The 25,920-nt window shown below is 35.0% G+C and overlaps 1 protein-coding gene across 1 annotated transcript in view; it reads left to right on the top strand.

Moving 5' to 3' along the window:
• LOC130243405 (raftlin-like) overlaps positions 1-25,920 on the top strand; it is a 227,051-nt gene that overhangs the window by 102,382 nt on the left and 98,749 nt on the right. The window contains exon 3 of the mRNA XM_056475567.1: positions 1,683-1,863. Coding sequence (XP_056331542.1) covers positions 1,683-1,863 — 181 coding nt within the window. The remainder of the gene's footprint in view (positions 1-1,682; positions 1,864-25,920) is intronic.

Consider the following 25,920-nt stretch of genomic DNA (forward strand, 5'->3'; position numbering starts at 1 on the left):
ACTGACAAATCTAATGTATATGCACTAATATTGTAAAGCTTCATATTAAAAATATGAACTTAAAAGAGAGATTTGTGATGGGTGTTCTTATATATGCTGAGCACTGTATACAGTTGAAGTCAGAATTATTAGCCCCCCTGTTTATTTTTTCCCCAATTTCTGTTTAATGGAGAGAAGATTTTTCTCATCACATTTCTGATCATAATAGTTTTAATAACTCATTTCTAATAACTCATTTATTTTATCTTTGCCATGATGACAGTAAATAATATTTGACTAGATATTTTTCAAGACACTTCTATACAGCTTAAAGTCACATTTAATGGTTTAATTAGGTTAATTAGGTTAACTAGGCAGGTTAGGGTAATTAGGCAAGCTATTGTATAATGATGGTTTGTTGACTATCGAAAAATATATATAGCTTAAAGGGGCAAATAATCGTTTAAAACACCATTTAATTATTTTGTTAGATATGCTTCAGATTTGGCTTCAGTACTGACTAATTTAATGTATATGCACAAATTTGAATTTAAAAGATAGATTTGTGAGGGGTGTACTTATATATGCTGAGCACTGTATATATATATATATATATATATATATATATATATATATATATATATATATATATATATATATATAGTTCTAGAACATTTATATATTTGAACATTTATTATATTTGAACATTTATTATATTTGAACATTTATTATATTTGGAATATAAAAATGCCATCTTATGCTTTTATGATTTAAAAAACTATTGTAATTACATTTAATATGATTTATTGGATGATGTTTTTGTTGTTTAATATTTATTTATTTATCTCTGCTATAATTTAAATTAATATTTTATAATCCTGGAAACCTACAGTTGGTCATCCTTATTTTTTAGTATTATTTTTTTATATTTCAGAATCACTTTAAAATAAATAAATAAATAAATAAATAAATAAATAAATAAATAAATAAATAAATAAATAAATAAATTAGCCCTCCTTTGATTTTTATTTATTTATATTTTCCAAATGATGTTAAACAGATTCAGGAAATTTTCACAGTATGTCTGATAATATTTTTTTTTCTGGAGATTATCTTATTTGTTTTATTTCGGCTAGAATAAAAGCAGTTTTTCATTTTTTAAAAAAACAGTTTAAGGTCAAAATTATAAGCCCCTTTAAGCTTTATTTAGTCTACAGAACAAACCATCATTATACAATAACTTGCCTAATTACCAAAACCTGCCTAGTTAACCTAATTAACCTAGTTAAGCCTTTAAATGTCACTTTAAGCTGTATAGAAGAGTCTTGAAAAATATCTAGTCAAATATTATTTACTGGCGTCATGGCAAAGATAAAATAAATCAGTTATTAGAAATGAGTTATTAAAACTATTATATTTAGAAATGTGCTGAAAAAATCTATATATAAATCTATATATAAACATCTAATAAGTACCAGTTTATATGTTTACCAAAAAAATCAATAATGATAAAACATCACTGAAGCCTTTGCTTGGCATATTTCTCAAAAACTAAAACAATAATAAACAATATATTATCAAAAGGCAGCAATATACAGACACATCAGGTCCTCCAGGGACTCAAAGTGGCGATGAGGCTGAAATGAACAGATGTATGTGTGTTAGCGTGAGCTGTTTTTCTGACCCTGCGTGTCGTCCTCCAGCAGACGGGACGTCCTCTCTCTGTCTGTCATCGGTCAGGGATCTGCCGTCTCAGCTGCAGGATCTGTACCAGCAGGGCTTCATCCTGACAGCTGTGCACCCGTTCATCCACCCGAGCGGGCCCGAGTCCTCCGGCGTCCAGCGGCAGATCTACCGCGCGCTGCTCATCAGAGTGTCTGACGGGTGAGTGCAAACACAGAAAACACCACATGCACGATTTACATCAGAAGCATTTTATCAGTGAGGGGCTGTTCACACAGACCGTGTTTTTTCCATTCAAATGCGCTACTTTACTATTACTTTTCAATGTGAAAATGTGCTTGATGGACATGTTTGATCATCACGCGCGCATCTTGCATCATGTTTTGAAGCACCATGCGTGCCTACTTGTAAAGAAATTTAGTTTATAGCTGCATTTGTATGCTTTTGGATTCAGTGTTTGTTCAAACAATGACTTGACTTTTATTACTAAGAGGTCTGCACAAGAGCTAATGCAAGCTGTGCAAACACTAAGCTTTGGTTGACCTGATTACTCTGTTAAACTAGAACTACTAAAACTGAAACTAAATACAGCTTGCACGATTTGATTAATATCATCGTATCCAAATACTTTATAAATAATATTGCAAAACTCCTTCGTTGGTTTTTTTTTTTTGGAAAATATCTCAAAAAAAAAATTCCGATAGGCCTTTAATATGGCTTAAAACGGTTTAATTTCTTTATATTATACCATATATGTCTAAAATGGGTGGCGCAGTAGGTAGTGCTGACGTCTCAGAGCAAGAAGGTCACTGGTTCGAGTCTCGGCTGGGTCAGTTGGCGTTTCTGTATGGAGTTTGCATGTTCTCCCTGCGTTCATGTGGGTTTCCTCCGGGTGCTCCGGTTTCCCCCAGAGTCCAAAGACATGCGGTACAGGTGAATTGGGTAGGCTAAATTGTCCATAGTGTATGTGTGTGTGTGAATGAGTGTGTATGTTTCCCAGTGATGGGTTGCAGCTGGAAGGGCATCCGCTGCATAAAACAAATGCTGGATAAGTTGACGGTTCATTCCGCTGTGGCAACCTCAGATTAATAAAGGGACTAAATGAATGAATGAATGTCTAAATTGTTATAGCATTTGTTTGTTTTATATTGGTTTATTTATTGAATGTTTTTTATTATACCCGATATTGTATACTTTAAATGGTTTCGATATAGCTCAGGCTATTTTATCTAGATCTATTCAATTTCAATTCATCTTTATTTCTCTAGCGCTTTTACAATGCAGATTGTGTCAAAGCAGCTTAACATAGAAGATTATAGTAAATGTAAACTGTGTCGCCCGAACGAAATGGAAAAGAGGTTGTTCTTTGCGCCACCTGGTGAATATTGCATAAAGCAGCGTAAAGCCACAGCGCGTGACTTCGCATGACAAATTGCACCACTGCTCGTGAAGAAGCGCGCGTTCCCAGTAGCCATATCTGTATATAAATATAAAATGAAATAGAATTGTGTTCTCAAAATAAAACCTAAACAACAACTAACACAACTATTAATGAGGAACTAAAACTCATCTGAAATTGTGAGCAAATGTAAAAATAGTATCGAAATAAGAGCTAATCTAAAAATGCTAAACATTATTTACTCTGGTGCTTTCAGATGGAGCAGCAGTCATAGTTCACTAAGCAGCTACATAAAATCGTTTTTTTTTATCAAACTATATTCATTCAGACGATAATGATGATCATTCTAATGGTTCTGTAGCTGTTTATGTGTGTAGTAAATGCTAAAAACATACACTGGATATTTACTCTTCAGCACGAATGATTTTAAAGCTCCCATGAAATCAAAATAAATTTTTTTAGATGTTACTATCAGTATTGTTAGTTTTTAGGATATCTATAAGCTAGTTTGCTCCAAAACAGTCACAAAATCCGCGTTTAGAAGATATTATACTGAGTTAAACATGCAAAGCTTGTAGTTTGTCAGTTCCACCTAAATGGATCAACGTTTTTTTTTTCAAGTCAACTCATACTACAGTTTCTCATTAAATCGTGACCAATCAAATGCTCTCTAGTATCTGACATGCCCCGCCCCCTTCAAGACGCTTCTCTTTTGATGCCCTTTGAACTCAACCACTCTTACTGGCAGAGCTGTGATAAAGCAAAACGCTATTGGCAGTTTTCTAAAAAGGGCAGTTGTTACAGAATGTCCCACCTTCTCTTCATGTTTTGTTTGAGATTACGTCAAAAATCGAACAAAAATGCACATTTCACAATACTTGTGTGGCTTTTTCCATTGTTATATATATATTTAACCCTTGTGTGGTTTTAGAATTCAGTATATTCTGTTTGTGTTTCAGATCAAAAATGAGTTGCCTTCACTAAACCTCTAAGATAAAGCACCAAAATCTAATTTTAATTCTTTAATCTTGAGTATTTGGCATGAAGAAATTACTCCATCTTAATCACAAACTTTGCGCATGTCTAAGTTTTCCCTCGTCAGTGTGCAGTATTTCATCAGTGTTTTAATCAGTGGACTACACTCGTTTATTTTGACTAAAGTAAAGGATATATTTTCTAATGCTAAAGGCACCTATATAGGTGTAAAACGTTTTTGGCTGGACAGTATTCATAAAACTTAAAGCAGCAGATTCTTATTGTGTGTGTGTTGAAGTGTGCCATAGTTTTGTGGTATAAAATGGTTTTATACATTAACTGGCCAGTCAATTTGACCTTTAAGACAACCGTTGAATGCACTCAGCCTTCATTAAAATGTGAAAATGATTCATTTTTTCTAATGTTGGGCTCATTTTAGAAAAAGATAAAAAACATAATTATTTTTCTGCTGTTAAAATAGTCATATAATATAGCCAGACAGAATCTGTGGACGCTTTTTCTGCAGAGAATTTTGTAAAAAATGCAGATTTATGCAAAATTATTTTCGAAAATCATAACTAAAAACTTAATATATGAAATAAAAAAGAATACCTTTTTAGCTTTTACTAAATTTTTACAATGCAAATCCAATTAGGTCCACTTATTTGGTAAACAAAGCAAGTTTCTCGTATAATAGATCTACTAAAAGACAGAAAACATTACTTTAAAAATTGCATTGTAAATAAATCATATGAAGTCAATACTATCACTGAAATTCGTTTAAAAACTGAATAAATATACATATACACACATATACACAAGTAAATAAATAGACTCAATGATCGACTAAAAATCTGCGGAAATCTGTGCGCTCAAATTCTGTGTGGGCCCACCGATCAGTCATATTTTAATTAATCCTAGCAGGAGCAAAAGAGAATTTCATCTTATATACACTGTAACAATTTCCTGTAGAATCTACAGTAACTTACTGTAAATTGATTACAGCATAAATATTGCACTTACATTTACAGCACCGTTTGTTCATTCATTTTCTTTTCGGCTTAGTCCCTTTATTAATCCGGGGTCACCACAGCGGAATGAACCGCCAACTTATCCAGCACATGTTTTACGCAGCGGATGCCCTTCCAGCTGCAACCAATTTCTGGGAAACATCCATACACACTCACTCAAACACTACGGACAATTTAGCCTTCCCAATTCGCTTGTACAGCATGTCTTTGAACTGTGAGGGAAACCGGAGCACCCGGAGGAAACCCACGCAAATGCAGGGAGAACATGCAAACTCCACATAGAAATGCCAACTGACCCAGCCGAGGCTTGGACCAGCGACCTTCATGCTGTGAGGTGACAGTACTACCTACTGCTTCACTGCATTGCCAGCACCGTGTGACTTGCCCTATAAATATTTGCAGTATTGTAAATATTTTCTGTAAAATTCTGTGCGGGCCTAGTTATAGGTCAGTTTTGACCTGTAAAAAATCCATCTACACCTTGGATGGCCAGAGGTTATTTGATAAACCAAACGAACAGCAAATTGGGTAAACTTTCCCTTTAAGAATCCATCAGTCCAACAGATTTGGTGCAGCCACATACAAAGTCTGATTACATACATTCTGATTATATAACTAGACAACAAAACCCTGTTATAAGCAATCAGTGTTCAGACATATGTTGTTGCCCAGATATGACTGCCGTGAATCATTTCTGCAGCACCATCTTCAATCAGTTTCTCCACTCACCTCGCCTCCCCCTCAGTCCAGCATCAGATCAGCTTTACATATTAAACCTCCAGTCTGCACATCATCCTGGAGAAAAACACCTGCAGTCCAGCTGGAAAAGATCTGTTTATAAGTTACTGATGGAACAAGCGCTTCTGAGGGATATTTCACTACCAGATTAGTCACCGAATTTCAACTTAATCTTCTCATTCCATTGAGTTTGTATTACTTGAAATGAAAATAGGCAGCACGGTGGCTCAGTGGTTAGCATTGTCGCCTCACAGCAAGAAGGTCGCTGGTTTGAATCCCAGCTGATCCAGCTGGCATTTCTGTGTGGAGTTTGCATGTTCTCCCCATGTTCGCGTGGGTTTCCTCCGGGTGCTCCGGTTTCCCCCACAGTCCAAACACATGCGCTTTAGGTGAATTGAATAAACTAAATTGGCTGTAGTGTATGAGTGTGTGTGAATGTTTTGCAGTACTGGGTTGCCGCTGGAAGGGCATCTGCTGGTTTCCCCCACAGTCCAAACACAAATTGTCCATAGTGTATGTGTGTAGATGAGTGTGTATGGATGTTTCCCAGTGATTGGTTGCAACTGGAATGGCATCCGCTGCGTAAAACATATGCTGGATAAGTTGGTGGTTCATTCCACTGTGGCGACCCCTGATTAATAAAGAGACTAAGCAGAAAGAAAATGAGTGAATAAATAAAGTATTTGACAAATTGAGTAATAAAAAAATACCTGGCCTACTTTTTAAATGTAATTTTTTTTTGTAAAAAGCACCCGTGAAGTGCTTCGAAATGTGAATTTTTTTATTCGATTTTTGACATAATCTCAAGTGAAACATAGGCGGGGCATGTTAGATACTAGAGAGTATTTGATTGGTCAGAAATTATGATGAGTAACTGAGGCGATAAAAACATGACAAACTGCAAGCTTTGGATGTTTATATCTAGAAAATGTGAATTTTGTGAATGTTTGTAGCACAATAGCTTATAAATCTCCATAAGACTAACATACTGATAATAACATCATAAAAATGTTTCATTTCACGGGACTTATAAGGTGCAGTATGTAAGTTTGACACCCAGTGGTTGAACTAGGTATTGCACGCCTGGTTCAAAACAGACGCAAAGCAACACCAACATATATCAGTGATTCAGCATCTACATTTAATAATGTTAAAGAGGTTTATTACATATTAATTAGATTATAAACCTTACCATTTCGTTGGAGTGCAGTGCATGCACTATTCTGTGCTTCTAAATGGCTGTATTTAAATTTTTTATCGTGTTTTGTCTGGTGCAAACAGAAAATTGCTTATCACTGCAAATCTCATCACGTAGCTTGTTGTTAGGACACAGGGTTACAATGTAACCTGCTCACCTAATGCTTACGCTAATGTTTGCTTATTAATAAACATCTCATGTGGAACTCTGAATCTGCATCTCATTTTAGGTCTGCTACTGTCCACCGGAGACACATTTCAGTCGGACATATACTTTGAGAGCCTTTCTGAATGAATGAATGAATGAATGAATGAATGAATGAATGAATGAATGAATGAAATACGCTGTTTTCCACCAAGGCAACCCGGGGTGTTGAAATATAATTGGCTTAGCTGGCATTGATCGGGTTAAAAGAATCAAAACAAAGACCGACGTTCTGGCACGAAACGCACATTTTCAAAGCAGAATACCTTATACAATGTCGGATTGTTTTTCAGATAATCAAGAATGTTCACTTGTTCTTATGTTTATGAAATATCTGCAAACATATTATGGTATTTTTATGCTTTAGAAGAGTAAAAAACTTACATACAGCATCTTTAAATATGTCTAAATGGCACATAATAACAAAACTGTGATTGGCTGCTGTGCATGTCAGTCAAACAGCGGTCAGTCTGACCTGCAGACTGGATCAGACATCACAGCGTCGACCATAAACTGGGTTTCAGCACGAAAGCAACACTTCACAGTCCGTCACACAGAGCTGCTGAAGGTTGAAGAGCGAATCCATAATCCTCTGACCAAACAGTGGCAGGCGCTCAAAGTCACCCTCTGGACGCCCAGAACTCACATCTGTGAGAGAGCGCAGATCTGACACATTGAGCATATACTGCACTTATTTCAGAGATCAATGATAACTGAACACATTACTGCTATAGGAGTCTATCAGTATATTCATTTATTCATTTTCCTTTGGCTTAGTCCCTTATTTATCAGGGATCGCCACAGCGGAATGAACCGCCAACTTATCCAGCATATGTTTTACGCAGTGGATGCCCTTCCAGCTACACAGTACTTGGAATCACCCATACACACTCCCATGCACACACTCATACACTACGGCCAATTTAGTTTATTCAATTCACCTATAGCACATGTGTTTAGACCAGAGGTGGGCAAACTCGGTCCTGGTGGGCCAGTGTCCTGCACAGTTTAGCTCCAACACTAATCAAACACACCTGAACATGCTAATCAGTGTCTTCAAGATCACTAGAAATATATAACCAGGTGTGTTTGATTAGAGTTGGAGCTAAACTGTGCAGGACACCGGCCCTCCAGGGACGAGTTTGCCCACCCCTGGTTTAGACTGTAAGGGAAACTGGAGCACCGGAGGAAACCCACACCAACACGGGGAGAACATGCAAACTCCACACAGAAATCAAAGACTCGACGCAGCTACCTTCTTGCTGTGAGGCAAACCACCGAGCCACCGTGTCACTCCATCTATCAGTATATAAATATGAGTATATTTCACTTACTTTACCTTGGACTTATGATTTTGTTGGTTATCTTTATGAATCCCTACCCAAGAGCACCGACACATTAATCACCCCTGAAGCACTTTCTTTTTGATTTTGAATTAATATTATTATCATTGATTTGAAATCATGGTTTTCAGTATGTTTATTTGGACATTCATTAAGACGTTCACTGTTTCCTCCAACATTAAATGAGGGGTTATTGTGAAATAGTGGCAGTTTGGGCTGCGTCTCATTCAGATTATGTAAGTTGTGTATTTTTTAAAAGTAATTATCATTTATTAAATGGTGTTTCTTTATTATCACCAAAGCTGTAAAATCTGTAATGATGATCCGAACATGTCTCAAAACAGATTATTTTGAAGTGTTTTATAAACAAATTTCGGGAGGAGCACGCGCAGAAGTTTCAGTATCAAATACGTCATTGACAATTATTCTATTATCCAATCAGTTCTTGACCAAACCCATATATATACCAAAGCTGTCTTACGTGCAGCATCTTACGACTTTAGCATCCCTCCACCACCCCAACACCTCACCTCTTAAGCATTACAATCCCGGGGGAAGCGTTCTGGGGCCGGGCTAGATACTTCGCTCGAATCCCAATTCCTCTCTGTTTCCTGATAAGAGGAATAACTTGAGTTTGGGTGTCTTCCCTGAGCTCAGAGCCCTCTCCCCGGACAGCACGCCAAATACGCTTTATTCTGAAACTATTGCAAGTGTGAACTCGTGAACTGTAGGGTGGAGCCTTGGAGCAGGGTGGAGTTCTATAATTTATTGGCTGCTAATTGGATATTGAGATGTGGGCGTGGCATTTAAAATAGAGGTGGATATGAATGAGATCTTGTGGTTGATTGAAAAAAAGAAATGATTGGTAAAGTCAGTTGTTTTACTGTGATATCAAGTTATGATTTATTTTATTTATTGATTGATTTTTTTTTATTATTACAAAATTTAAAAAAGTAAAAAGTAAAAAAAAATTAAAAAGCAAAGTTAAAAAATGACCAAAAGTTTGGGGGGGTAAAGATATATATATATAAATATATATATATAATTTTTTATTGTTATAAAATTTTTATTTTAATATGCTGCTCTATTTAAATGTATTTTCTTTTCCAGAGCTCTCTGAAAAGAAATAATTAGAATAATGAGAAATGCAGGGCGACACAGTGGCGCAGTAGGTAGTGCTGTCGCCTCACAGCAAGAAGGTTGGTGGTTTGAGCCTCAGCTGGGTCAGTTGGCGTTTCTGTGTGGAGTTTGCATGTTCTGCCAGCGTTCTCGCGTGGGTTTCCTCTGGGTGCTCCGGTTTCCCTCACAGTCCAAAGATATGCGCCACAGGTTCATTGGTACGCTAAACACGTACATAGTGTATGTGTGTGTGAATGAGTGTGTATGTGTTTCCCAGTGATGGGTTGCGGCTGGAAGGGCATCCGCTGCGTAAAATAAATGTTGGATAAGTTGGCGGTTCGTTCCGCTGTGGCGACCTCAGATTAATAAAGGGACTAAGCCGAAAAGAAAATGAATGAATGAAGAAATGCAACTTAACCATTTATACTCATTAAAATACTTGATACAAAAAAGGGGCTGTTTACTGATCTCTTCATGGCAACTTACCAGTCATTTTCCAAGAAAGACTGAATGATTAAAATGGGAATTTAGAGAATGATTACACTTAGCATAACTCAATGAAACATTACTTGGGAAATATTTGAAAAATAATACAATATTCACAGCAGGCTAATATGACTTTAACCCGTTGTTAGTCTTCAGTCATTTCAGTCTCTGTTTTACTTGGAAATATAAGCAATACCAAAAATAAATAAATAAATAAAAATTACATTGTTTTCAATGGCAATCAATTAGTGTGAATTACTGCATAAATATTAATTATAACCACAAAAACCCTCTTAAAATATATATTACTAAACTAAAATAATTTCACTGAAATAAATCAGATGCTTATTAACAAGCATTTGTTCTTTTTGATCACAAAGTGTGATTTACAAATAAGGATCACCAAAGGGTTAATAATGAGTCTTTGCATAATTATACTTGCTTTTCAGGGTAACACTTTAGTTTGAGTAACAATTCACACTATATACTCCTGGCTTATTACCTTATTATTAAGATATTAACTGTTTATTAGCACTTATAAAGTATGATCTTATTTTACACGCTAATACTTAAACCCAACTACTACCTTACTATTAATAAACAGCTAATTATAGTTTATTGAGACCGAAAATCTGAGTTAACGGTTTGTTAATAGCGTGAATTGTCCATTAAAATAAAGTGTGAGCTAATTTAGGATACCGTGTTGCGAGCCAGTGGTCTTTAATGTTAGCGAAACTCTTTTTTTTGCTCCAAATAAAGCTTCAAGGCTGGGATTGCATGAAATAAAGAGTTCTCTGAATGACTCAAAAAGCCCTGGAATTATTCTGTTTTCATGGATGCACCAGGAATCCTGAAACACGCATTCCTGGCAAATGAAGCTTTAATGTAAAACACTAGGTCTCCTCTGTGTATTAGCGTTGATCTCTTGGCTAGTCCTGCTTTGCGTGTTTTTCCACCTGAGCTTGATCTGTAAGCCAGACTGTAACATTACACAGCTCAGCGCTTGTCGAGATGAACTCTTGGCTCGACCTCCGCTCACGTTAATGCGTCATGCACTGAAAAACAAGAATACTCCAGCAAAAACTCATTACTGAACTCATAGACACACTCGGTCGCTCGTCTTAAAGGAACAGCTGACCCAAAAAGGACAATTCTGTTATATATACACAGCCACCTTTTGTTTCAGAGCCAGGTTTTTTTCTTCTGAGGCATTTTAAAGATTGTAGACACGGTTTGTTTCTATACAGCAATGTTAATGACTGTGGATGTCTGGCTGAGTAAGATAAAGAAAGACAAAAGCACTCTATATGTGTTATACATGTTTACTGATGTGTTTAGACATTCACTGAAATGGCTTATTTTATATTGGAGTTTATTTTATATTGGATATACAGATGAAGTCAGAATTATTAGCCCCCTGTTTATTTTTTTCCCTAATTTCTGTCTAATGGAGAGCAGATTTCTTCATAATAGTTTTAATAAGTCATCTCTAATAGCTGATTTATTTTATCTTTGCCATGAAGACAGTAAATAATATTTGACTAGATATTTTTCAAGACACTTCTATACAGCTTAAAGTGACATTTAAAAGCTTAACTAGGTTAATTAGGTTATTTAGGCAGGTTAGGGTAATTGGGCAAGTTATTGTATAATAATGGTTTGTTCTGTAGACTATCGAAAATATATAGCTTAAAGAGGCTAATAATTTTGACCTTAAAATGGTGTTAAAAAAATAAAAACAGCTTTTATTCTTGCTGAAATAAAACAAATAAGACTTTCTCCAGAAGAAAGAATAGTATCAGACATACTGTGAAAATTTCCTTGCTCTGTTAAACATCATTTAGGAAATATTTAAAAATAAAAAAAAATTCAAAGGGGGGCTAATACATCTGACTTCAACTGTATAGAGTATGTCTGATAATATTTTTTCTTCTGGAGATAGTCTTATTTGTTTTATTTTGGCTAGAATGAAAGCAGTTTTACATTTTTTTTATGAACCATTTTAAGGTCAATATTATTAGCCCCTTTAAGCTAGATATTTTTTTCGAGAGTCTACAGAACAAACAAAAGTGTAAATGTAACCTAAATGTTTCAATATTCACTAAAATATTATTGTATAGTAAATTATTGTAAATCATTCTGAAACATTTATTTTAATCAAGTGATAAGGTAAATTCAGTTATTTATAGTAAAATGAATATATATTGTCAGGAAATAATCAACAATTTATGTAGATATTAAATGATCGAAATCTTAATCTCTTCAAAAAACAGTAAAAAACGAAATATTGTAAAATATTTGTACAATTATGATACGTTTTTGTCAGTTTTAATTTATTTTAAAATGTAATTGTTGATGCTAAAACTGAATCTACATTACATAACACAAGTAATATTTTTACAGACATAAAACAATACTTTTGATATATATATATATATATATATATATATATATATATATATATATATATATATATATATATTAGGGGTGTCAAAATGATTTGTTTATTCGATACACTTGATGCAATGCAGATGCGAACAATTCAGTATCAGTTCAGTAATAATCATAACCGGTTATTATGTACTGATGTCATTTATCACATATGCGTTAAATGGCGGTAGCTTACTATGGCAAAGGAGGAGACCTCGAGTAATTAAAATGCTCCAACTACTTTAAAAAACAGATAACTGTGCACAATTCACTGCTTATGAGTTTGCTGGACAGTCTTTCACTGATGCTAAAGTACATCAGAAAAATGTAAAAAATAAAAAAAAAATAAATTAAAAAAAAAATGGAAGTTGTAAACTCTTTCCTTCACTTCTTGAGGCCCCTTTGACCTGCTGGTGTGTTCGCGATTCGTGAGGGAACGTTTTATCGCCTCTCTCGGCTGTTACAACAATAATGTTTGGATCCAGACCAACCATGAGACACCCCTAATATATTCATTCATTCATTTTCTTTTCGGCTTAGTGCCTTTATTAATCAGAGGTCACCACAGCGGAATGAACCGCCAACTTATCCAGCACATGTTTTTACGCAGCGGATGCTCTTCCAGGCGCAACCCAACACTGCGAAAACCCCTAATATAAATGTATATAATTATCACATACAAATGTAATGAAATCCTAAACTATTATGTTTTTTTATATATATATTTGGTCCATGTTCTTGTATTTGGTCCATATTTTTGTGGAAATCATGGTAAACTTTTCTGTCATAATTCTTCAATGAATATAACATTAATATAACAATTTAAATCTTTGGTGAAATTATAAATATCTAAATGGTCACTTTTGATCAATTACTGCAGCCTTGTTGATTAAAAGTATTCATTCATTCATTTAATGTTTTAATTCATTCATTCATTCACTTGTTTATTTATTTGACCCCACACATTTAAATGACATCAGTGTATATGCTTTTTTATTTTATCATGAATACATCTACACATTTTTTGTCTTAATATAAAAAATAAAACTTGGTTTACTTAATTTTTTATAAATTTTATTTTTATTGTTTCCTTTATTTCCAATTTGTTTCAGACACAAAGTTATTCGATGACTTCAGAAGACTTGTAGTCCCATAGACAACTTTTGATGTTTATTTTTTGGCTCTTTTTGTCATTTCGGAAGCTTGACAGCGCCTTTACACTTGATATGGAAAACATCACATTCTTCTGAAGTTCTCCTTTTGCATTCAACAAAAGAAAGATATAAGCCATATGAGTTCACAACACCATAAGAGCAAGTAAATAATGACAGCATTTTAACAATTCATGCTTTATCCATAAAAAAATTATTCGCCCTACTGTCAAATTTTTCTTCTTTTTTTCAAATAATTCCCAAATGATGTTTAACAGAGCAAGGAAATTTTCACAATATTTCCTGTAATATCTTTTCTTCTGGAGAAAGGCTTATTTGTTTTATTTCGGCTATAGGATAAAAGCAGTTTTTAATTATTTTAAACCATTTAAGGTCAATATTATTAGACCCCTCATACAGTATATTTTTCGATAGTCTACTGAACAAACCACTGTTATACAATGACTTGCCTAATAACCCTAACCTGCCTAATTAAATGCTTTAAATGTCACTTTAAGCTGAATTCTGGTATCTGGAAAAATATCTAGTCAAATATTATTTATTTAGAATATTAATTATTATTATTTTTTATTTGTGTTTTATTTATCATTTATTAATTGATTAATTTATTATTTATTTATTTTTGTTTTATTTATTAGTGATTATCTTTTAATTGATTAATTAAGTTATTTTTCATTTATTAATTTATTTATTTATACATTTATAAAAAAAAAATTCTGACCCCAAACATTTGAATGACATGACAGTATATCCTTTATTTATTTTATCATGAATACATCTACATATATTTCTTTATAGCTTACTGTTAAAGGTATTGCACCTAATAAAAAACTGTGTGCTTTATTTTTTAAATATTTTATTATTATGAATGTTTTTTTTTAATCTCCAGTTTGTTCCACACAAAGTTATTCAATGACGTCAGAAGACTAGCAGTCCCATAGACAACTTTCATGGTTATTTGTTTGTCTTTTTTTTTGTCATTTCGGAAGCTTGACAGCTCCTTTACACTTTTGTCATATGGAAAACATCACATTCTTCTGAGGTTCTCCTTTTGCATTCAACAAAAGAAAGATATAAGCCATATGAGTTCACAACAACATAAGAGCAAGTAAATAATGACAGCATTTTAAAAATTCATGCTTCATTCATAAATAAATTATTCTCCCTACTGTCAATTACTCCCTATTTTTTTCCCAATATTTCTTAAATTATGTTTTACAGTGCAAGAAATTTTTCACAGTATTTCCTATAATATTTTTTCTTCTGGAGAAAGTCTTATTTGTTTATTTTTAATTTTTTTGGGCTGGAATAAAAGCAGTTTTAATCATTTAAAAAAAACATAAAAACCCCTAATAAAGGTGAGTTTGGCACAATAGGTCTCCTTTAAGTTCTGTTAGATTAGTTTCAGTTTTAGCTTTGCTTCTGACTCGTCTAATGTAAGAGAGAGATCTGTGTGGGGTGTATTTATGCTGAGCACTGTATCTATATATAATGTACACTGTATCTATATAATGTATGTATAATCTTTATTATTTTCTCAATACAGTTACTCAATTATTATTATCAATTGCTAATTATATGTTGTTAGTTAGTTCATAATAAAGGATCACTAATCTTTACCAAACTGATCTCTGTCATTTTTACTTTATATAACTGAGTAACATTCCTATAAAATCAATATTATAAAACTGATTTCTGTAATGTTAGTGAACCGTAATACATCAAATTGTAGAAGGATTATAATTTTAATCATAATTACAACTATATTATTTCATTATCTGTATGATGTATTTGTAATATAATATGTATAATACTTAATTACAACTTTAAATAATAATAATTCAATATTTAAATATTTAATTACAAATATTATTTTTAAAATGCAGTGAGTAATTTAATAAACTGACTTTTTATTTTCAAATATTTCCCAAATTATATTTAACAGAGCAAGGAATTTTTGCACAGTATTTCCTATAATATTTTTTTCTTCTGGAGAAAGTCTTATTCGTTTTATTTGGGCTAGAATGAAAGCAGTTTTTAATTTTTTTAAAACCATTTTAAGGTCAATATTATAAGCCCCTGTTATACAAAGCACTGTTATATGACTTGCCTAATTACCCTAACCTGCCTAGTTTATCTAATTAACCTAGTTTAGCATTTAAATGTCACTTTAGGCTGAGTACTAGTATCTTAAAAATATTATTTACTGTCATCATGGCAAAGATAAAATAAATCAGTTATTAGAGATGAGTTATTAAAACTATTATGTTTAGAAATGTGTAAAGAAAATCTTTTCTCCGTTAAACAGAAATTGGGGAAACAAATATACAGGAGGGCTAATAATTCTGACTTCAACTGTAAGTATGATGTTAGGATGATGTGCATGTGTGACTTACTTGCCTTCGTCTCCACGAGCAAAACAAGCAGAAAGTAGATCAGTGTTGTGTCACGTGGATGAGGAATCATAGTACGGAGACGTCTGCCAACCTTTGATGGCTTCAGTAAAGCTGCCTTGCTTTATCTTTGGCGTTTGTCACAGTGGAGACAGTTGCTCGCATCAGCAGCGGCCCTGAGGGATAAACCTGCGAAAAAAGAAAAGCAAGAGCGAGGCGAGATATCAAACACTCCTCCCCTGCCAATCCCTCAAATCACAGCAAAAGTGCAGATGAAAGAGACCTTCATGTAGCCATTCCTTGCTCTCAGAAAACAAACACACCCAAAAGAAACATCCAGAGGTGAAGACAGGAGAGCAGGAGAGAGGCCGGCGAGGAGGAAACTGAAGAAAGTGAGAGATTAAAGAAGATTTCTGTTGGGAAATACAGCTTAAAGGAATGATTCAAGCTGGTCATTATACCTGGTTGAGTTGGATGAGATGGTTTTTAGTCAAGACATTTAAAGGAACACCTCAGTTTTTTGGAAATAGGCTCATTTTACAGCTCCACTAGAGTTAAGCAGATGAGTTTTGCCATTTTTTAATCCAACTTTTAGCTTAGCTTAGCATAGTTCATTGAATCAGATTAGACCATTAGCATATGGCTCCTTAGCATAGTTCATTGAATCAGATTAGACCATTAGCATATGGCTAAAAATGACCAAAGAGTTTCAATAACTTTCCTAATAAAAGCCTGACTCTTCTGTAACATCATGTGCTAAGACAGATGGAGAATGAAAAGTTACCATTTTCTAGGCCAATATGGTTTGGAATTATACTCTCATTCTGGCGTAATGAACTTTGCTGCCATACCATGGCTGAAGCAGGCGCAATGATACATTATTAATAATGAGTTTTAGAGTTAGAGTTTTAGAGGGTTAGAGCCATTTTAAATGGTCTGGCAGGAGCCCTTTTAGCTTAGCTTAGCATAGATCATTGAATCAGATTAGACCATTAGCATTTGGCTCAAAATGAGTTTCAATAACTTTCCTAATAAAAGCCTGACTCTTCTGTGGTTATAGCATGTGCTAAGACAGATAGAAAATTGATTAGATGATTTGATTGATTGATTGATTGATTGATTAGATGAATAGATTAGGAACTATACTCTCATTCTGGCGTAATGATCTGGAAACTTTTCTGCCATACCATGGCTGCAGCAGGCGCAATGATATTACACACAGGCTTTGAATTACAGGAGGGTTTGAGGAGAATTGATTATTCGCACCCTGATTAAACAGTGCCTGAAAACAGTTCCAGCTAAATAACTAGTTAACAGTGCTGCGTTATATCAGATGTTTTTTCTTCCTGTCAGCTTATCCTTTAATTAAATATATTTTTTTTAACTATAACAACTCAGAACTTTTGTATTTTGTGGTAATTAGCAGTGTAATAAGTAGGATAAAGTACATCCAGATGGTTGTTTTCACTAAATAATTGCGTCATGCTACCGATAAGCCTATCAATTAAACCTGTCAGGGATTTATTCTGCAATACATAGCATATTTTGTAATGTTGTGATTGACCAATCAGAATCAAGTATTCCAGACAGCCATGTAATAACATTAGTTAAAATTAAATTATAATTGAAAGTTCTTAAAAAAAAAAATAAATAAACTTCTTTTCTGTTCTTTTCAACATTTATAAAGGACAAAAAAAAGTTTAGTGTGGCAAAGAAATTGGTTTTAAAAGACTTGTATCATAACAAAGATCTTTTAAAATTTCTTCTATCTTGGCATAGATTTTGGTTAAAATGATCAAAACCTTGCATTAAAAATGACCTGGCAAAGATCATGCTTTAAAATGTCTTGTAAAGATTTTGAATCATTACTTATGCTGCATTCACACCAAACGTGGAGCACATCATCACTTGCTCTAGTTTACTTCCCATCAGTTTTTCACTTCAGTTCAATTATTTGAGTTTGTGCAGTAGATGCAATCGAGGCAAAATATTATCAGCAACCAATCAGGTGATAAATTGCCTCTATTCACGTGTTTCCATGTAATTTACTAGTATATTTACTAGTAATTTACTAGAATACTTAGATCCATGTTTTGTGTGAACCAAAGTCCCTTTAAAGCAAGTCATTTCACTCGATGGCTGTCTTTGAAACGCCTCTCGGCATTCTGTCTGAATGAGGAAACATCAAATTCTCCAAAACAGTTTCCAAGCTTACCATTACATTGCATATTTGGGAAAACCAATAAAACTAAACAACAACGTACGTTTTAACAACGTAACAACAAGGTAAGTCTCATAAGTTTCAAGAGTTCACACTTAGCTGATGATTGATTATAAAGCTTGTTTGGCATGCTGTTCCAGAAGAGAGCCCTAAGCTCATAAGATCCTTGAGCCCGGGGCTCCCTTCCGTTTGCAAGGCGAGAGGGGAGTTTGAGCTAAGGTAGATCTTGAGAACTCTGCTGCTGTAGTAGCTAATGAACAGATAGTGATTGCTTTTAAGAAAGAACTACTTACTAGGGGCATGTCTATCTATCTATCTATCTATCTATCTATCTATCTATCTATCTATCTATCTATCTATCTATCTATCTATCTATCTATCTATCTATCTATCTATCTATCTATCTATCTATATATATATATATATATATATATATATATATATATATATATATATAAATATATAATCTTTCATTTACAATAGGTTTTAGACAGAGTTCAGACATCAGTCAATCTCATGTAGCCCTGTTTAATATTCAGTCAGAGTGTCTGGATCCAGGCCCAGCTCTCCCACATCAGGATTAGCCACCATGTGTGAAGCTCATGCTTAACATCACTGCAGTTTTCCCTCCAAAACCAACCCAAACATGACAGTAAAGATGCAAACAGCACAACTGTGTATATATACACACACACACGCACGCACGAGCACCATCATATCAGCATCATCGTTTTCGTTTCAAAGCGTTTCGCCAGGCATTACTCATAACCCAGCGCCGAACGCATCTGACTGTGTTTATAACTCCAAATGTCAACTGTCAAGCTCCCCCATGTTCAATTTTAGCTACAGTTCCACTTGAGCGACGAGGGTGGCTGATTTATGCATCATTTTTTGGATAATTGCCGTGCACCTCGCAGGGGTACCGGTACGGACCAGAAGCCATTAAGGCCGATATGCTTGAATAACATTATTCATGGCTCGGTAAATAAGCTGACATCAAGAAAGATGTGATACATTATTAATGCAGTGATTAAAAAATGGGGATACATAGGTTTTGATAGATCCCAACGAAGGTTGTTGTCATGACGATGCCACCGAACACACACACACGTACACACAGCTGGATCTCCTGCATAACCGGAAACACTGAATATGACAGCAGCAGTGATATCGGCATTCCTGTGGGCAATGATAGAGGGAGGTGAAAATACACACACACACACTATCCGCAGGCAAACAGCCACTCACCAACAGTGCAGCCCAGCTGTGTCTAAGATCCGCGTCTGAGAGAAACCTTTGAGCGAACTGAATCTGAAGGAAGTCTAGATCAGTGTAGCTTTAAGCTTTTTATTCCCACAAGCAGCACTCCTGCGAGCGAGCGGCTGGATCTTTTCTGTCAAACTTACTGCTGTTTAACCCCGCTAAAGGCTTTCCACAAACACTGCCAGAACGCTGCAGAGTAGGTGCATTAAGCCCGTAGGAAAGAAATATCACAATTGTAATCTCTTTACGGGACTCCTTCTTCCAAAAAGAGAGAAGTCTTTATTTACTCGGCCTCCTGCCGGCGTGTTGTTCTGCCGAGTACAAAAGAAGAGTCGTCAAGTGGTTGTTTTGCATGTAAAAGTTCATGTCTGTCAAGCTACACAAACAGAATCAGAAAGCAGCATCGTAACTGCAGTTCAAATGACAGCTCAAGTGTTCTGAAATAACAGCACGCAAGAACGAAATAAGACACAGACCCTCAGTTTTCTAGTCCTAGACTAAATTGCATATTTGAGCAGGCTTGAATGAAAATAACTTGCAGTGAAGTTTGTTAAAATACATCGGTGCCATTGTTTTGTCTCAAGACGCACAAGAGTATTGTACTTTTCTTAGGCATTTTTAGAGGGTTAGAGTTAAGCAGATGAGTTTTACCATTTTTTATCCAATCAGCCATAGATGGTCTGGCAGGAGCACTCTTAGCTTAGCTTAGCATAGATCATTGAATTAGATTAGACCATTAGCATTTGGCTCAAAATGACCAAAGAGTTTCAATAACTTTCCTATTAAAAGCCTGACGCTTCTGTTGTTATAGCATGTGCTAAGACAGATAGAAAATTGATTAGATGATTTGATTGATTGATTGATTGATTGATTGATTAGATGAACAGATTAGGAACTATACTCTCATTCTGGCGTAATGATCCAGAAACTTTGCTGCCATGCCATGGCTGCAGCAGGCGCAATGATATTACACACAGGCTGTGAATTACAGGAGGGTTTGGGGGAAATTGATCATTCGCACCCTGATTAAACAGTGCTTGAAAATAGTTCCAGCTAAATAACTAGTTAACAGTACTGCGTCATATCAGATGTTTTTGCTTCCTGTCAGCTTATCCTTTAATTAAATAATTTTTTAACTATAACAACTCAGAACTATGTTTTGTGTCTAACTTATTTTGTGGTAATTAGCAGTGTAATAAGTAGGATAAAGTACATCCAGATGGTTGTTTTCACTAAATAATTGCGTCATGCTACCGATAAGCCTATCGATTAAACCTGTCAGGGATTTATTCTGCAATACATAACATATTTTGTAATGTTGTGATTGACCAATCAGAATCAAGTTTTCCAGACAGCCATGTAATAACATTAGTTAAAATTAAATTATAATTAAAAATTCTTAAAAAAATAAATAATTAAACTTCATTTCTGTTCTTTTCAACATTTATAAAGGACAAAAAAAGTTTTGTGTGGCAAAGAAATTGGTTTAAAAAGACTGTATCATAACAAAGATCTTTTAAAATTGCTAGTCCTGGACTAAATTGCATATTTGAGCAGGCTTGAATGAAAATAACTTGCAGTGAAGTATGTTAACATACATCGGTGCCATTGTTTTGTCCCTTTGTATCAAGGGATAAGGGGTAGAACTGGGATTGGGGCTAACTCTTCCCAAACCCTATTCCACATATTTCTTTATGAAATGCCTGCTTTACTAGGGTCGACCTGAGCTCAAACAAACCTTGTCGTCGTCTTGATGAACAGCCACAAAGCCAAGAAGAAGAACAGAACTACGCTGTGCCCTGTAGTTGTTTACAAGACCGTCTAAAGCGCAAGCGGTTTCGCTTTGCCGCTTACGCTCGCCGCGCGTGTGTAATTGAAACAACGAATTTCTAGGGCTGATAATAATAACGTGCACGTGATTATTGAAGTGCTTCTGACACCTGATCCTTTCAGAAACGGAAAAACGTCAGAGTAAAGCGCAAAATAACAAAGGAGAAGCCGGAAAAAACAAAGGGGCCAATGATTCTTTTAGCAACCTAAACCATGAACAAACTACCATGTTTAATTATTATTGTCGCATTTTGGACTATTATGAACTCGGAATGACTGAATTACTCTCTAGGCATGGGACGATAAGCGTTTTCATGGTATACCGCGGTTTGGAAAAGTCAAAGTTTTAATGCCACCAAAATTTTGTGTAATACCGTCCCTAAGGTATGTGTAAGATTTTTTTATTTAAATTTTTTTTTTTTTTTTAGGACAACAGTATCTGCAGCAGAAAAAAAAATCCAACGATGTCGTTTTAAATTGTAAAAAAATCGGTGTTTTTGAAACTAACGAAGCAGAAGTCAATGATCCATTTGAATTATTTAGCCTGACATGTTTACTGCTCCAAAATATCTTCCTTAAAAAAATTGAATATATTGTTTTCAAAGGGAAAAAAAGTTGTTGTATTTTACCCAGACATTAAAAAAGAATATATTTTAGAGCAGAAATCACAATACCATGATACAGTGAAATCGGGATATTTTTATCCAAGGTTATCTTACCGTGAGAATCTTATACCGGCCCATGCCTATTACTCTCTAACAAGAGGTTACATGTGCTGTGAAGATTAAAGACAAAGATGAGAGGTTTGCTCTGACTATAGGCTATATTTTGTGTTGTTTTTGAACCCAAATAAGGACTAAATGTATTCTGTGTGTAGTTTCTCTGTAATTGATAACATATCAGAGATTGTAAGGGTCTGTATGTGTTCATATATGTTGCATTTATTTATTTTACTTCATATAATCACAGACGTTACAAATTTCACACTATCATTGATCTGCAGTTATAATCAAATCATGTTCATAGAAAGGTTAGTGATGTACATTTATACACAAGTATTGATGTGTATAAAGCATCAGTTATGTGAGAAGTGCTTTTCATATGATATGTGAACAACCCGTCAGCTTTACTGTAACGTTTCCTAGAGCGAGAATGACATCGACTGAAACTTTCTGTCATACACCATGCCCACCAAAAGGGTACAATTGGTAACAGTGGCAGTGTAAACGCAAGCCTGATAAAGGAAACGGGCCCTTAAACACATTTAACTAAGGTCTAGTCCTGGTTAAGTTAAGCAATTTTTGCTGCTGGAAGGGCATCCGCTGTGTAAAACATATGCTGGATTAGTTGGTGGTTCATCCCGCTGTGGCTACCCCTAATAATCAGGGACTAAGTTGAATGAAAATGAATGAATAATTACATTACAAAACTTTGAAACATGATTGATTACCAAAGAGGCATGTTTGTATTTTCCTATGATTGTAAATGAGTGTGTTTAATAGACAGGCCTTTGGTTCTGCTGTTCGGATGTGTTTATGTTAAACTCAGGATACAGGCGTGCGTGCTGCAGGAGCGAGATGAGGAGAATGTGTTCAGGCAGCAGATGGCCGTGTGTTGGCGGGAAGTGTGAATTCATGTGTGTGTGTGACAGAGGTGAGTCAGGGCCCTGCTGCGCTGTGACTGTGTGGTTGGATGGAGCTCTGGGTTAGTGGGTTTAATCTCTGTCCCAAATGTCACACGCACACACAGAAGACGCAGGAACGGGCGTCCCTGAGATCAGCAGGAGACTAGGACACACGGGGAGCTCTGCGGGTTTCCTTTGGAGACAAACAAAACCGCTTCGAGTTACGATTATTATTAGGCAAAACAAAATGGCAATCTGGGTGTGTCCGATTTTTGGATGAACTATCCTTTTAAACTTAAATAGCTTTAGAAAAGACTTTACTGGCATGTTGTTAGCATAATCTGCATGTTATTAACATGTTATTATGTTTCCAGCATGATTTGTATGCCACTAGTACATTGCTAGCATGATTAACATGGTATTATTGTGTTTCTAGTATGGTTATCAAGTTGCTAACATGTTTCCAGCATGATTAGTATGTCACTGGTACATTGCTAGCATGATGAGCATGGCACTATCGTGTTTCTAGTATGATTATCATGTTGCTAACATGTTTTCAGCATGATTAGTATGTCACTGGTACATTGCTAGCATGATGAGCATGGTACTTTCGTGTTTCTAGTATGATTATCATGTTGCTAACATGTTTCCACCATGATTAGTATGTCACTAGTAAATTGCTAGCATGATTAGCATGGTATTATCATGTCTCTAGTTTGATTGTCATGTTGCTAACATGTTTCCAGCTTGATTAGTATGTCACTAGTACATTGTTAGCATGATTAGCATGACACTATCATGTTTCTAGTATGATTGTCATGTTGGTAACATGTTTCCAGCATGATTAGTATGTCAGTAGTACATTGCTAGCATGATTAGCATGGTACTATCATGTTTCTAGTATGATTATCATGTCGCTAACATGTTTCCAGCATGATTAGTATGTCACTAGTATGTTGGTAGCATGATTAGCATGTTTCTAGCATGATTGTCATGTTTCTTACATGTTTCCAGCATGATTAGTATGACACTAGTGCATTGTTAGCATTATTAGCATGGTGCTATCATGTTGCTAGTATGATTATCATGTTGTTAACATGCTTTCAGCATGGTATGTCGCTAGTATGTTGCTAGCATGATAAGCATGGTGCTGTCATGTTTCTAGTATGATTGTCATGTTGCTACCATGTTTCCAGCATGATTAGTATGTCACTAGTACATTGTTAGCATGATTGCCATGGCGCTATCATGTTTCAAGTATGATTGTCATGTTGTTAACATGTTTCCAACATGATTAGTTTGTCACTGGTATGTTACTAGCATGATTAGTATGGTACTATTGTGTTTCTAGAATGATTATCGCATTGCTAACATGTTTCCAGCATGATTAGCATGTCATTAGTACATTGTTAACATGATTAGCATGGCAATATCATTTTGATAGCATGATTCCAACATGATTAGAATGTTATTAGCAAGCTGTAGTTGTTATTAAAATGTTGCTAGCATGACTGTCATGTTGATAGCATGTGTCCAGCATATGTTAATAGTATGTTGCTAGCTTAATTTTATATTGCTAGCATGATTAGCATAGCGCTATCATGTTTCTAGTTTGATTGTTATGTTGCTAACATGTTTCCAGCATGATTAGCAAGTCATTAGTACATTGTTAGCATGATTAGCTTGGTACTATCATTTTGATAGCATGATTCCAGCATGATTAGAATGTTATTAGCATGCTGCAGTTATTATTAGCATGCTATTAGAATGTTTCTAGTATGACTATCATGTTTCTAACATGTTTCCAGCATGATTAACATGCATGTTGTCAGCATAACTGGCTTGTTGCTAGCACAAGGCATACAGGCAATTAAAATGAATGGACGTGTCAGTCGTTTAGGGTGGGGCTGCTAGGGCGGGTATTGTTTCTGCTCGGCATTCAACCATTCGTTATTCATCTTACTTCATTATGTTAGCAACGCCAATCTTCCAACAAACCAATCAGTTACCGTTGGACAAAATCAGGCACTGCCAAATTGGATTGGATTCAAGTGGCTGTACGACCAGGGTATCTTCCGTCCAATCCATATCCATTTTCAAACAAAAAATGAAAATGAAGAAAACGTCTGTTTTCCCCGTTTTTCTTTTGCTCACAAAAAAACGAAAAAAAAAAGAGATTTTGGCTCGATTTTCGTTTTTGTAATTTAGGGTAGGAAAATGAGTTAACGACTTCAAAATTTATTATTATGGGCGAAATGGGCGTTTCAGCACCGCATACATGTATATGATGAATTTTGAAGTCGTTTACTCATTTTCCTACCCTAAATTAAAAAAAAAAGAAAATCGAGCCAAAATCTGGCTGTATGCTTATTCTAATGTACAAAATAAACCTGATTTAACCAGCCTTATCTCACAAGAAAACGTAAGTATTTTACGTTTTGTCAGTTTAGTGGCTAATTCATACAAATTCGTACGAGTTCAGCCGTACGAAATTGTACGATTTTAAAAAGGAGGCGTGGCACCTAACCCCACCCCTAAACCCAACCGTCATTGGGGGATGAACAAATCCTACTAAATTGTATGAATTAGATCATACATATTTATACGAATTAGCCACTAAGTCAAAAAGTTACGAATTGCCGTGAGATTGTGTTGGATTTAACGTCCACAAACTGGGATTGAAGAATCTTCTTTTATAGTTGTACTGACATGCGCGCTGTTATAATTCACTTATAACATGTTTTGGTGAGATTATATCCCGCTATTAAAAAACAACAACAACTGAATGTTTTGAATCAGAAGTAATGTAGCAGTGGCAGGGTGAATTTTGGT

Source organism: Danio aesculapii, chromosome 16, assembly GCF_903798145.1.
Source record: "Danio aesculapii chromosome 16, fDanAes4.1, whole genome shotgun sequence".
In the NCBI taxonomy this organism is placed as follows: Eukaryota; Metazoa; Chordata; class Actinopteri; order Cypriniformes; family Danionidae; genus Danio; species Danio aesculapii.